We start from the raw sequence: 11,196 nt of genomic DNA, 5'->3' as shown, positions 1-11,196 counted from the left end.
AGCGAAAACTGTCATCAGATCCTTGAGAAAACATTTTAAAAATCATAAATGCTGATTACACTGATTTTTAAAAATACGCATATATATATACATACATATATATATATACACACACATATATATATATATATATATATATATATATATATATATATATATATATATAGATATATAGATATATAGATATATACATAGATATAGATATAGATATAGATATAGATATATATATATATATATATATATATATATATATATATATATATATATATATATATATAAATGCCCAATGGCCAATGACAACTGACTGTATATATATATGTAAATATATATATATATATATATATATATCCCCATACGTACGTGCCATGCCTGTCAATAACGAACACATACCACCCTCTATAACTCATTGACGATAAATTCGGTTCTATTCTATTGCAGCTTTTTTGTATTCAGTTTCAGTTCGAACAGCAACGTGAAAAATGTGCGCGCGAAAGAAGTTATATCACATAATGGGCCATTGCTCCCAGAGCGGCACGAGTCATATGCATTGCTATACGGCCCAGCGGTATCGAACAAGTCAACCTCTTTACCAACCCCAGTTCAGACACAAGACCTGGACGGAAAGCAAAGCATACATGGGCGGGTAGCATAAAGCCTCGATCAATGCACTGTTTCACTGATCAAGATACGGCATATTGTCGTGTTTCATCAGTCGCAATGCCGAAACTGAGTCCTACACGCAATTGCAGCCCAGCACAACGCATCGTGCCAGCGTACTCCGCTGATAGTGTCCGCATGCTACACTCGGTATCATGACAACCCAGGAGAGCGCGCCACCTCCATCCCAGCCCCAGTGGCACTGCTGCGATCGGCCAACATGTCCTCTTCTCTGCAGCCCTGCGGCACACGCGATCATTGCCAGCCCGACACAGGCAGTGTCCCATGACGCGCGCGCCTCTTTCGTGGGCGGTGAGTTAGAGTCACTCCGGTGAGTTACTCCGCCGGCAAACGTAGCGCGCCTGATGCCCGGCACGTCGCGTTGACGGAAGAAGTCCCGTCCACGGGGGCGCGTCCGCTCAGATGCCAATGTTGCACTCTGAGGGCGGCTAGCTATCGGAGTCGACCCGCGCGACTTTGTAAGACTGGATCTCATCCTCCTCCTCCAGCATCTCCCGCATACGCCGCTTGTACGCCTGTGGCAAGACAATGGGGTTAATGCACCTTGCAGAAGCTGTTACTGCTGCTACTCAAAACGGCATTGCCCTGATCCAGTGGAATAAACGAAAGAAAGCGTTGTTGCATTCTAGCCGAAAGAGTTCAGTGTTCCAAAATTGATTTGAACGTGCTTTTACCATGGACACGCGGGGAAAAAGCAAGAAAAACTTTCTGGGTAATTCAAGAGTAACATCCACACACAATCACACAAATTCACGTCATAACATAAAGACTACTAATCCAATGACAATAAAAAGGAAGAAACATTGTTGTGAAAAAGCAACAAGTTGTTTACAGCTAAGCGAGGTGCCGCCCAAAACCAATCGCCCAAGAAACACCCGTGAGACGCACCTGACTCTCTGGATTGTTGTCCTGATTCCTGCACTTCTCCAGCTTGCGCTCCAGCTGCTTCACAACATCGCGCTGCGGCTGCTCCACCATCTTGGCAAGCAGCCGGATCTTCCGCACCGCCTCCACCAGTGCCTGCAGCTGCGGTCGCGACGCTGACGACAGCAACTGTGACGTCACATACGCGTCTAGGTTCTCCTGCACGCGGCTCACAGCGTACAAAATGGCCGCCAGTGCGATCTGCGCAGGCGCGAACAGCAGCACAGCGTCTGTGAATAGCACAGCCTCAAGGAACTCGTCGATGCCAGCACGCAACCGGTCTGGGCTCTGCAGGCTGGAACAACGGGTCTTAATGTCTATCAGCAGACCCTCCACTGGCCGGAATGGGTTGTGCACGGTCAAGTGGTAGTTGACGGCGTGCATCACCGTCAGCTCGTTGTTGAGGATGATGTCTGTGGCCTTGTCTTTGTCACCCTTCACGTTGGCCACAAACTGGCCGATGGACACGTTGAATTCCTCCACCTTGCACGAGAGGTACACACATGTTACAAGGATACCCTTCGGATGGAAGTCCATCACAGAGCTGTGCATGTAGAAACGCTTGAAGTAGTGGCTGGCTGTGCCCAGGACGGCCTTGGGCATCGGTGGTTGGAAAACCTTGCAGAAGTCGCGCAAGTGGTACTCATAGTACTGAGTCACAATCTTCTCCTCTTGAGCAGAGAGGAAAAACTCGGCCCTCTTGTCCTCAGGCATGCCGGCACCATGCTTCTCAATGAAGCGACGGTTCGTCTCCTGTCGGCACTTGAAGATTTCATCATCATCCTTAAACATCCAGTGCTTTTTCTGTGTGCTTGTAGGAAACATCCTGTGGCATTTGTGAACCTGTTGATGGAGAAGAACAAATTATAAATGAACCACTTAAAAAAAAAAAAATGGAGATGCAACTTAGGATATGTGATGAATTAATAATTAATGAGACAGTGGATAATTCATGCACATATTCCTAACAACTAGAATGCTCTTCCAGTGCAGTGGTGTCAGTGGTGACACACCTTAAGGCCAGGATAGGCTTCCACTGGTTTTACAGTTCACACCATGTAGCACATACCACACATTACAATGGTTGGAAAGGAATATAAATGGGGGTTTTATGAGAGTGGAGCCCACCCTCCTGGCAGCTTTTATTGCTGCCTTGGGCAAGACAAATCAGACCAACATGCCAAAAGGCACAGGGTGTAGGGGTCAAATGGAAACAGCTTAGCAACTGACAGAACAGGGGTTAAAATGAAGAACAGCTAGAAGGGTCAAACCTTCTACCTGTATTTGCATGACATACACATAATTATGCAGGTTTTCACAGTCTGGGGAAGGCATTTAGCAAAATTTGTTGCTGCAAAGTCAAGTTAAAGCTTCACAGCCACATACAGCATTTACATGGTATAAAACATCATCAAATTTCTTTGATCTGGTTATTTTTGTCCATGCAAGCCAACTTTGTTGTCAGGTATTCACCTACATGCTAATGCATGCAAAAATATTTATAGGGAGTATATCACACTGCTGCCCTGATGTGGATAAATTGTGAATATCATTATTTGAATGATGTGTGTCATATGGGCATTATGATACATCTGATTTGCATTACAGTGGTGTACATTGTACCACTGTTTACAGGCATCTAGCTGAACAAATTTGTCCACTAAGGCCTGACCAGGAGAAACATTGATATTTTAAGTTTGAGGTTGATGAGTGATGTTAATGCTTAAGATAGGCATACTTGTAGCAGGCAAACATTTAAGTGCTTATGTGCCTAAAGACATAATATGCTCCTAAAATATTACTGCTTTATTATCAATTATACTGTCTGATGTTTAGAAACATCCATCAATGAGCCACTTCATAATGCAGTGCAAGATAAAAATGCAGATGATAACCCAGGCATCCATCACCACCTCACTTTCACACCCCTTTCAAACACTAATGGTCTTTTGACACCACGCATTCCTGGTCTGGGCAAATAAGCGAAACCATATGCAAGTACCCACGCTCAAGGAAGCGGCGTGCATCAAAGAACCATGGCAGACTATATGAAACAACCAAACTATAACAGCAATCGACTTAATGCCCGATATTTGGTTCAAATGTGTTCGTGTCTATAACACAGGAACGCAGATCCCACACCGCAACCTCTGTTATCCCCGCACCGCAACATGCCTTACAATCGATATGACGGTTTGAAGTCCTACCAGCATCGGTAGTGCAACATCTGCGCCAGTCTGTCTTCTGGAAAGAGACACCATATTCTTAGTCAAATTTAAAATTGTGATACTGATAAAACAGAGGCGTAGTATATTGTTTTGGTGTTCCGCCGCGCTTGCCATTCTGGCATCCATAAAGAATGAAAAATAATGATTTTTCACATGACTCATTAAAATTCCAGCCCACAATGTTGTAAGAATATCTTTTACCCGACATCGTTTCTAGAAGTTTCTGACTTATTTCGGTCCTAGTATATTTTCTGACGTCATTTAGTTTGCTGACCGCTTAAATTTTATACCTGTTTCGGCGTTCAGGTACACAAACCTTGACCGATCGGTGCACACATTTGTGGGTTCGTGCGGTTTGCCCGCGTGGAATTTCGCGGTTGTGAAGGTACTGCACGTTTGTGCGAATTTCGGCATCCCGACTGACGGCAGCTTTACAGCAGGTCGGTCCATGATTTATTCTAGCATTGCATGAACGGTGTGTAAGTGGGGAAAAGGTACGATTGATGGTGACAGGTCGGTCTCTGTCATTCATGTGAAGGATGGGAGAACTCCGCAATAACGATGCGTATGAAAAGAGCTGCTCAATAATTTTTATTCATGTGTAACTATCCGCATAGTACGTCACGCATGGATGAAGTTAGGAGTTCTTGATGGACTATTTCCAAAGTGTAACTGCGTCAGCTTTACAGTAGGTCGCCCATGACTCACTCTTCAACTGCGTGATTGGGCGCACAGATGGAGAAAAAGGCATGATTGATGCTGTTATGCCATTCTTTGTTTTTCACATGAGGGATGCAGGAAGTTTGCAGTAACAATGCAGATGAAGAGAGCTGCTCAATAATTTGTATCCATCAGTGACCATCCAAATAGTGTGTTACACATGGATTAGGATATGGGTTTTTGAAAGGGTGTTGCCAAAGTGTAATAAGAGGGAGGGGGTTTGGACAGCTTGATATTCAAAGCTCCCTTTTGGAACTGATGTCCCATGTGAATTAACATATGTGACAGGGGGAGTAACCTGAAACAGACATGCCCGAAATGAACAATTCAGAGGAAAGGTGTGTCATACTTAAATCACAGAGTGGATCAGCCTTCAGCTCTGGACTGCCATTATAGGTCCTAACATAATTTCCAGCAATATGTACTCTTGAACAACCAAGGTTTTCTATTCAGGACGTGACGATGAAGGCTTTTTAAAATTTAGCGAACCTGGCGGGCATATTTCAATAACTTGTAATGCATATAGACATAAATATACATATTCTGAGCTCACCTATAACTCTGTCTGATCTGTGAGTGTCATTTACTGATGGAGCATTAATACATGAATGAACAAATCTCTGTTTGCAGGCAGTTTGCAGGCAGCCATTTGCAGGCTTTAACCATAACTACTCTTAGCCCTCTGTTACATCATTTTATTCATCCTGGCTGGCATGTTGTCATCCTGGTAGACCCAGGTCTACTTGCAGCTTCAGGCCTTGTTCCAGTTAAGAAATGAGTCTAAAGGGCTCAGATGAATGTGGAGCTGACTGCTAAAAAGCCCTCTGACTGACATTTCAGGTCACAGCTCTTCAGGGGGGGGGGGGGGGGGGGGATGCCAGAGTCTAAGCAGGGCCCTTGATCTTCAGTACAAATGGGGCCCTTTGGCCTATTTTGTGAATAGGGGCAACCAGTCAACCCATGATGCCCTGTTAGGTACTGTAGGCCCCTGACTGACACAGGGGCCCAACCATTATTTCAGGAGCCAGGCTTATGTGAATTGTGGCCCTGTTTTGCTCCTGCTTGGGAAATGGCCCACCAGGGTGACAGAGGACTGACTGACAGAAAGCCAGCTGTTTGGTGCTTGAGGTCTCTGGCTAGGGAGCTAACTGACAGAGAGCCAGCTGTTCAGTGCTTGTGGTCTCTGGCTAGGGAGCCAACTGACAGAGAGCCAGCTGTTCAGTGCTTGTGGTCTCTGGCTGGGGAGCTGACTAACAGAGAGCCATCTGTTTGGTGCTTGAGGTCTCTGACTGGGGAGCTGACTGACAGAGAGCCAGCTGTTTGGTGCTTGAGGTCTCTGGCTGACAGATACAGCTGGCTCCAACTGCAAATCAGGAGTCAGGAGTCAGATCCATGTCTGGCAAACTACAAATCACTTGCCATGGTTTTGTAATTGATTGGGAAGTGGGGCCTCAGGCCAATACTGACATGGAGCTGACTGTGCAATACTGATGGTGCCTGACTGACATAGGCCCATATCAACTCAGGGGGTCCCTGGTTGGTGAAAAGGGCCCTCTGACTGTCATGTGAGGTCCTGTCCCTGCATGTTGGCACCCTGAATAAGACTCTGGCCAACCCATTATGCTTTTAGACCCTCTTCAATGGGGCCCTTGATCGTCGGACCTGGTGGGCCCTCCAGGCTCTTCAGGCTTCCTTGAATACTGTCTCTGGCTGACTTGGAGTTCCTTGCCAACACAGGGCCCCCATTTAAGGCCTGCTGTAGGGCCTCACACACACTGTGGCTCTGACCAGTGTGAATCGCTCGCTCCAGTTTTGACCCTGCTTGGGAAATGGGCCCTCATGCCCAAGCCGCCACTGAGCCGACTGCGCGTTACTGCTGGTGTCTGACTGACCTATAGGGCCTTTCGACTCAAGGAGCCCCTGATCAGCAAGCAGGGCCCTCTGGCTGCCATTGGAGTGTCCGGCCTTGCAGACCGGGACCCCTGAAAACGACCTTCGGCCGGCCTTTCTGGTCCTTATCGGAGGTCCCGGGGCACCTGAAGGGACCCTCGGAACGTAAGGGGCGGCACGTGCCCCATTGTGCCCTCCCCCCCCCCCCCTCCCGCCTGCGCCATTAGAGTTAACATGGCGTCGGAATGAAGGGTGGCATTGCTGGTCACCTGTTCATAGGTGGCAGGGTAGAAAAGATGTGCTGCTAGGAGTGGCCGCAAATCATGCTAAATCATTAAAAAAAAAAATACTTGAGAATCTAAACGAGATGCTGTGGACTCTTCGTGGCAAGAAACTTGTTTTGCCTGGCATTTTTAGATCGTTGGTTTTGGACCAAAGGGAAATAGCGTTTTTGCGATATCATACTTGATGTGATGGAACCAGCAAGAAGTTTTTCCCAACAAAGCGAGTAGGTGACCAGTGGAGGGGAGCTTGCAAATGCCAGAGTTGTTGAATGATTTAGGGATGGTCCCTAAGCATTTTCAACAGTTTTGATACTGGGAGAAGGATTCCTTCAGGCCAGGCAGAAAACATGCCGTGACTACATAGAGTAAGCCCACAGGCCCACGACTTTAGGGAAGGCTGTCCCCAGGACTTAGTGAATGGTCCTTGTTCGTAAAGGGATATATGCCTGTGAACACACGAAGGGAGGCACCCAGTAGCAGGTAAAGGTACATCACAGCCATCGATGGAGGTGTGCTTAAGTTGTCCAATAGGCAGATTTTAGGTTAAAGGTGTGAGTAGGTGGGATAGAATAATAATCTAGTTTAGTTGTTGGGATATCTTAAGACTTAGATGGTGTTGGGGGCTGGGGTTGGTGGGTGGCGGCATGGACTAGCCATGATGTTCTCAAAGGGTGGAAATGTAGTAAGAATTTGGACGAAATCCCTGCGAAACCATCCAGTATCTAGTGTATCCATACCTGGTGTAGACTGTGTGCTGTCCAGTAGTTCCTGACTCACTGGGGTGGGTGGTCATGGGCCGCTTGGTCAGAGGTTGGAAAAGGCTTGCGCCAGTATCCCACTAAAACGAAATGTGAAAGGGAATGTTTCACATAGTTGTAATTATTAGCAGTAGTAGTATATATATCACATGGTAGTATATTACTGACAGTAGTAATGGTCTTGTTCCTCGGAAAATGCCAGGAGAGACGAAATAAAGATGCGTTGAATTTCGGCAACATGCCATTATCGAAACGAATAGCAGAAGTGAATTGAATATGACTTACTGATGATCCTACTTTATTTTTCAGTTTTTTTGTTTGTTGAAACAGCAAGCCACAGTTTTTACAGACGCCAACATTCAAGGGGTTATACAAGATGCAGTTGTCAGCCATTACAACGATAGAGTGTATATCTAATTAGGAATTAGAATACGCGAAAAAATATGTGCACATGCCAACGAATTGAAGTAAGTGGGCATCACGCATCACGTTTCATTCAAACATGCAAGTGCGTGCAAGTAAGCGCATCACGCATCAATTGTACATGCAAGCAATTTCAGTTAAACGGGCGGCGTGCATCACGCGTCAGGTATCACTCATGCATGTAAACGATTTTAAGATGTGTGATGTGGTTTACGATTGATGTATGATGTGTAATATATCGCGCATCAAGCATCAAGCAAATATTACGTTTGCATGATCGGCCATGATGAGCTCTGTACGTTAAGGTTTGGCCGCCGACTTTCTATGGGAAAGGATTCACCTATTTTCCTGTTTGGGTGGTTCGATGCTCTGTGGATGACTTGGAGCTCTGAAAGGGGCATAGGGTCCCTACCTGCCTGGATTTCAGCATTGGCGTGTTTTACCAAAAAAGGTCACCGAAAGGGTTATTCCCTGTTTTTTTTAGCGTCTCGCAAGTGTTCATTATGTCTCAAACGAATTGGGCGCATGGACGCCCGGCACAGGCTGTGTCCCTCCCATGTTTTTCACACAGTTTACACTCAATTTCGTAAACCACATTTTTGCGTGCAAACACTTTGCAAGCCAGACTTGCATAAATGACATCTATATTACTCGGGCACTTGGGCTTCGAGATTGAAGGTTTCACATTGGAATTTTTTAGCTTGTCGTTTTCCAAGCTAAGTGTGCACGCACTTTTAATTTTTTCGGCGATGTGTGTGACTTGCCAAAGCAATTGCTCATATACGTAAGGTAGCGCTGAATATCAGTCGTCCGAGAGCAGGTGTTCCCGTCCCCCACAACCGATCTCCACGTGATGTATAATTTTGAAACTTTTTGAGATTATTTGGAACGTATTTTCTTACAAGCATTACCCCTGTCGGTGACATTTTTTGGGGGAGGGGGCAAAGCACGCCCAGGTTGAAATCAAGGGAGGCTTGGACCCGTTGCCGCTTTCAGATCTCAGGGTCATCTGCAGTGCATAGAAATTAGGCTAGTACTACTGCCTCATCCATATACAGTGTTCCTCGCAAATACACTTAACAACTTGCGGAATGTTTCACATTTGAATATATTCAATCAACCATCAGCTGCGGTGAAAAAGCTTACTTATAATTACTGGTATACTTTTTAGTAGGAAAGACTGTTGTAATCAACACGATTCCTCGGTTTTTGTAAATTTGCTACTCGGTACGTCATCGTTTAATTACGTGGTCGAACCTTGCGCAACATTTATGGAGAGCCACTTGGCGGCCGTTATAGCTGGAAATCGTGCTCACGAATGCCGATATGAGCGACTCGACCATTATATTTTTCTCGGTGTTGATCGCCGCATGGCTTATTGAATGGCAGGGTTTGAATGACGTTATTATGACGTCATTGCTGCCAAGGTGACCTTAAAATATTGTCCCCGGAATACTATCCCCCCATTTTCGCGAACGTTTAGCTCAGAAACTAGACGGGTTTAGGTCTTAAGAGTGGCAGGGCTTCGAGCTCCATCGAATGATCTTCCAGATGACCATTTCAGTCAGAACGCTATATAAGTGTGGAACGCTCCCTTTAATTCTGAATACTATGGTATATGCTTTTATGTGTGTTAAGGATGTCTTAATGACATCTGGCCCGGCTGGTGTAGCAGTGCCGGCCCACTGCAGCACGCTCCGCGACATCGTCGGTTGCCACCCGCCGCCCGCACCGGCAGCGGATGTAGTGTTCTTCAAAATCCGCCATTGCTCCCAAACCAGACAAGCAAGGAGCACGTTTCTGGTGTCACGCACAGTGTAGTAGCCCCATAGGCTACTGAAAATTTGGGCGTGATTGCAAAACAAACCAGAGAGCTGTTAAAAAGCATTCTCTCTCCCCTTTCATGAACGGCAGACATTCATGAGTCTCCCACGCTCATGGGCAAGTGGACGCCTTTTACGTCTGCCTTTAGCTCTCCTTTTGGCTGTCAGTGACTGGGCCAGAACAGTGTCCATGTGTGTGGACAAAGCAGATAATCTCATTGAACAGACAGCTGCTGCCTAGAAAGGTGCACCACAGTGACGCATCGTGGCATTTTGTCGATGACTTCTGCATTGTACGTTGCTTTAAATAATCTTAGATTGCCAAACGATTACCGAGAGTAATAAAATGTTCACAGAGGTCACTGATTGTATTATGTCTTGTTCGTCATTTTTGGTGTCATGCCGTAAGATAAAAGCTTTTGCTAACAGTAATATTGATTAGTTAACTCTTCAGCCCCACCCCAATCATGACTCAAGGAAAGCACGTACACTCAGCGTGGTCACTGATTCATCCCATTACCCCTCACCTTGGGGATATAAAACTTGATGGTGTGCTGTTTCGTAAGATGTTTTTTGGTACTGTGTATGGGGAGGATCATTTTATTAGTTATGAAGAACGTGCAATAGTTTTTGTCATCACTGTTTCCCTGCAGTGACCATGATGAGAACACCGCCAGACCAATGGGCTACCCCTCGTGAGCCAACATTCATGGTTCCAGTGAACAATTGAGAAGGTATGCTTTGATCCAGGCGTGCCCAGCTGTTGTTCTGTGTTTCTGCCAGCTGACGTGATCCAGGTGTGCCCAGCTGTTGTACCATCTGACTGCCAACTGACCACTATCATGACTCATTTGAATGGGCGCCATATGTCCAGTGCAGTCGGCGCGCCCTAAGACCCGAGTCATCATCATCATTATGACTCATTTGGCTGTGAGGCTGGTCCAGTCATTGGCCACCTGCATGAGTGCATAACTGCGCTGCATCTCACTCCTGGGGGTGTGGGTATTTAACTGACTGCCCTTTGAATTAACTCACAGAGTCGGTGTATGCGGGATGTGTATAGTTCAGTCTCAGTGATTCTCCCAGCCAGCAGTATCCTAGTGAACCAGTCAAGCCAACTGCACTGGGGAGGGGGGAGCAAGGCACGTCCGTGACCACCTCGAGTGGTCCGCGGCGCCCACTTTGCCTCACTGGTGTTGTTGGTCCGTAAAGTAGCGCACGGGGTGTGAAGTCTTTCCTGTGTGTGTGGTCGGACGGACGCCGATTTTCTTATGTCTTTCGATTTTGCAAAATTGCAGCCACCTATATCACCTTTACTTTACCTGATCAGGTGTTTAGATTGTGGATATTCTTTGGAGAAAGGGAAGAGGTCATATAAAAAACAAAACAGGATCGAGGGGAGTCATGCACTCGTAGTGAGCGTACAACCCGTCTGGTTCGCCGCTGTCTGTCTAAGATTGGAGACGCA

At 46.2% G+C, this 11,196-nt stretch overlaps 1 protein-coding gene across 3 annotated transcripts; it reads right to left on the bottom strand.

Annotated features, from left to right (window-relative positions):
- Positions 1 to 425: 425 nt before the first annotated feature.
- On the bottom strand, positions 426 to 3,764 carry LOC119106478 (cyclin-H). 3 transcript variants are annotated; one of them, XM_037230127.1, is made up of 3 exons: positions 3,751 to 3,764; positions 1,567 to 2,445; positions 426 to 1,193 (listed from the first exon to the last, which is right to left on the bottom strand). In XM_037230127.1, the coding sequence occupies exons 2-3, from the start codon at positions 2,425 to 2,427 to the stop codon at positions 1,107 to 1,109; spliced, it is 948 nt and encodes a 315-aa protein (XP_037086022.1). In that variant the 5' UTR covers positions 2,428 to 2,445; positions 3,751 to 3,764; the 3' UTR covers positions 426 to 1,106. The 3 variants fall into 3 exon arrangements, with proteins under 3 accessions (XP_037086022.1, XP_037086023.1, XP_037086021.1); XM_037230128.1 differs by lacking the exon at positions 3,751 to 3,764 and adding an exon at positions 3,745 to 3,750; XM_037230126.1 differs by lacking the exon at positions 3,751 to 3,764 and adding an exon at positions 3,609 to 3,744.
- Between the last annotated feature and the right edge of the window lie 7,432 nt (positions 3,765 to 11,196).

Source organism: Pollicipes pollicipes, unplaced genomic scaffold (assembly GCF_011947565.3).
Source record: "Pollicipes pollicipes isolate AB1234 unplaced genomic scaffold, Ppol_2.1 Scaffold_6138;HRSCAF=7277_pilon_pilon_pilon, whole genome shotgun sequence".
In the NCBI taxonomy this organism is placed as follows: domain Eukaryota; kingdom Metazoa; phylum Arthropoda; class Thecostraca; order Pollicipedomorpha; family Pollicipedidae; genus Pollicipes; species Pollicipes pollicipes.
The sequence above is the reverse complement of the archived record's forward strand: the minus strand, read 5'-3'. Positions and strand labels throughout refer to the sequence as shown.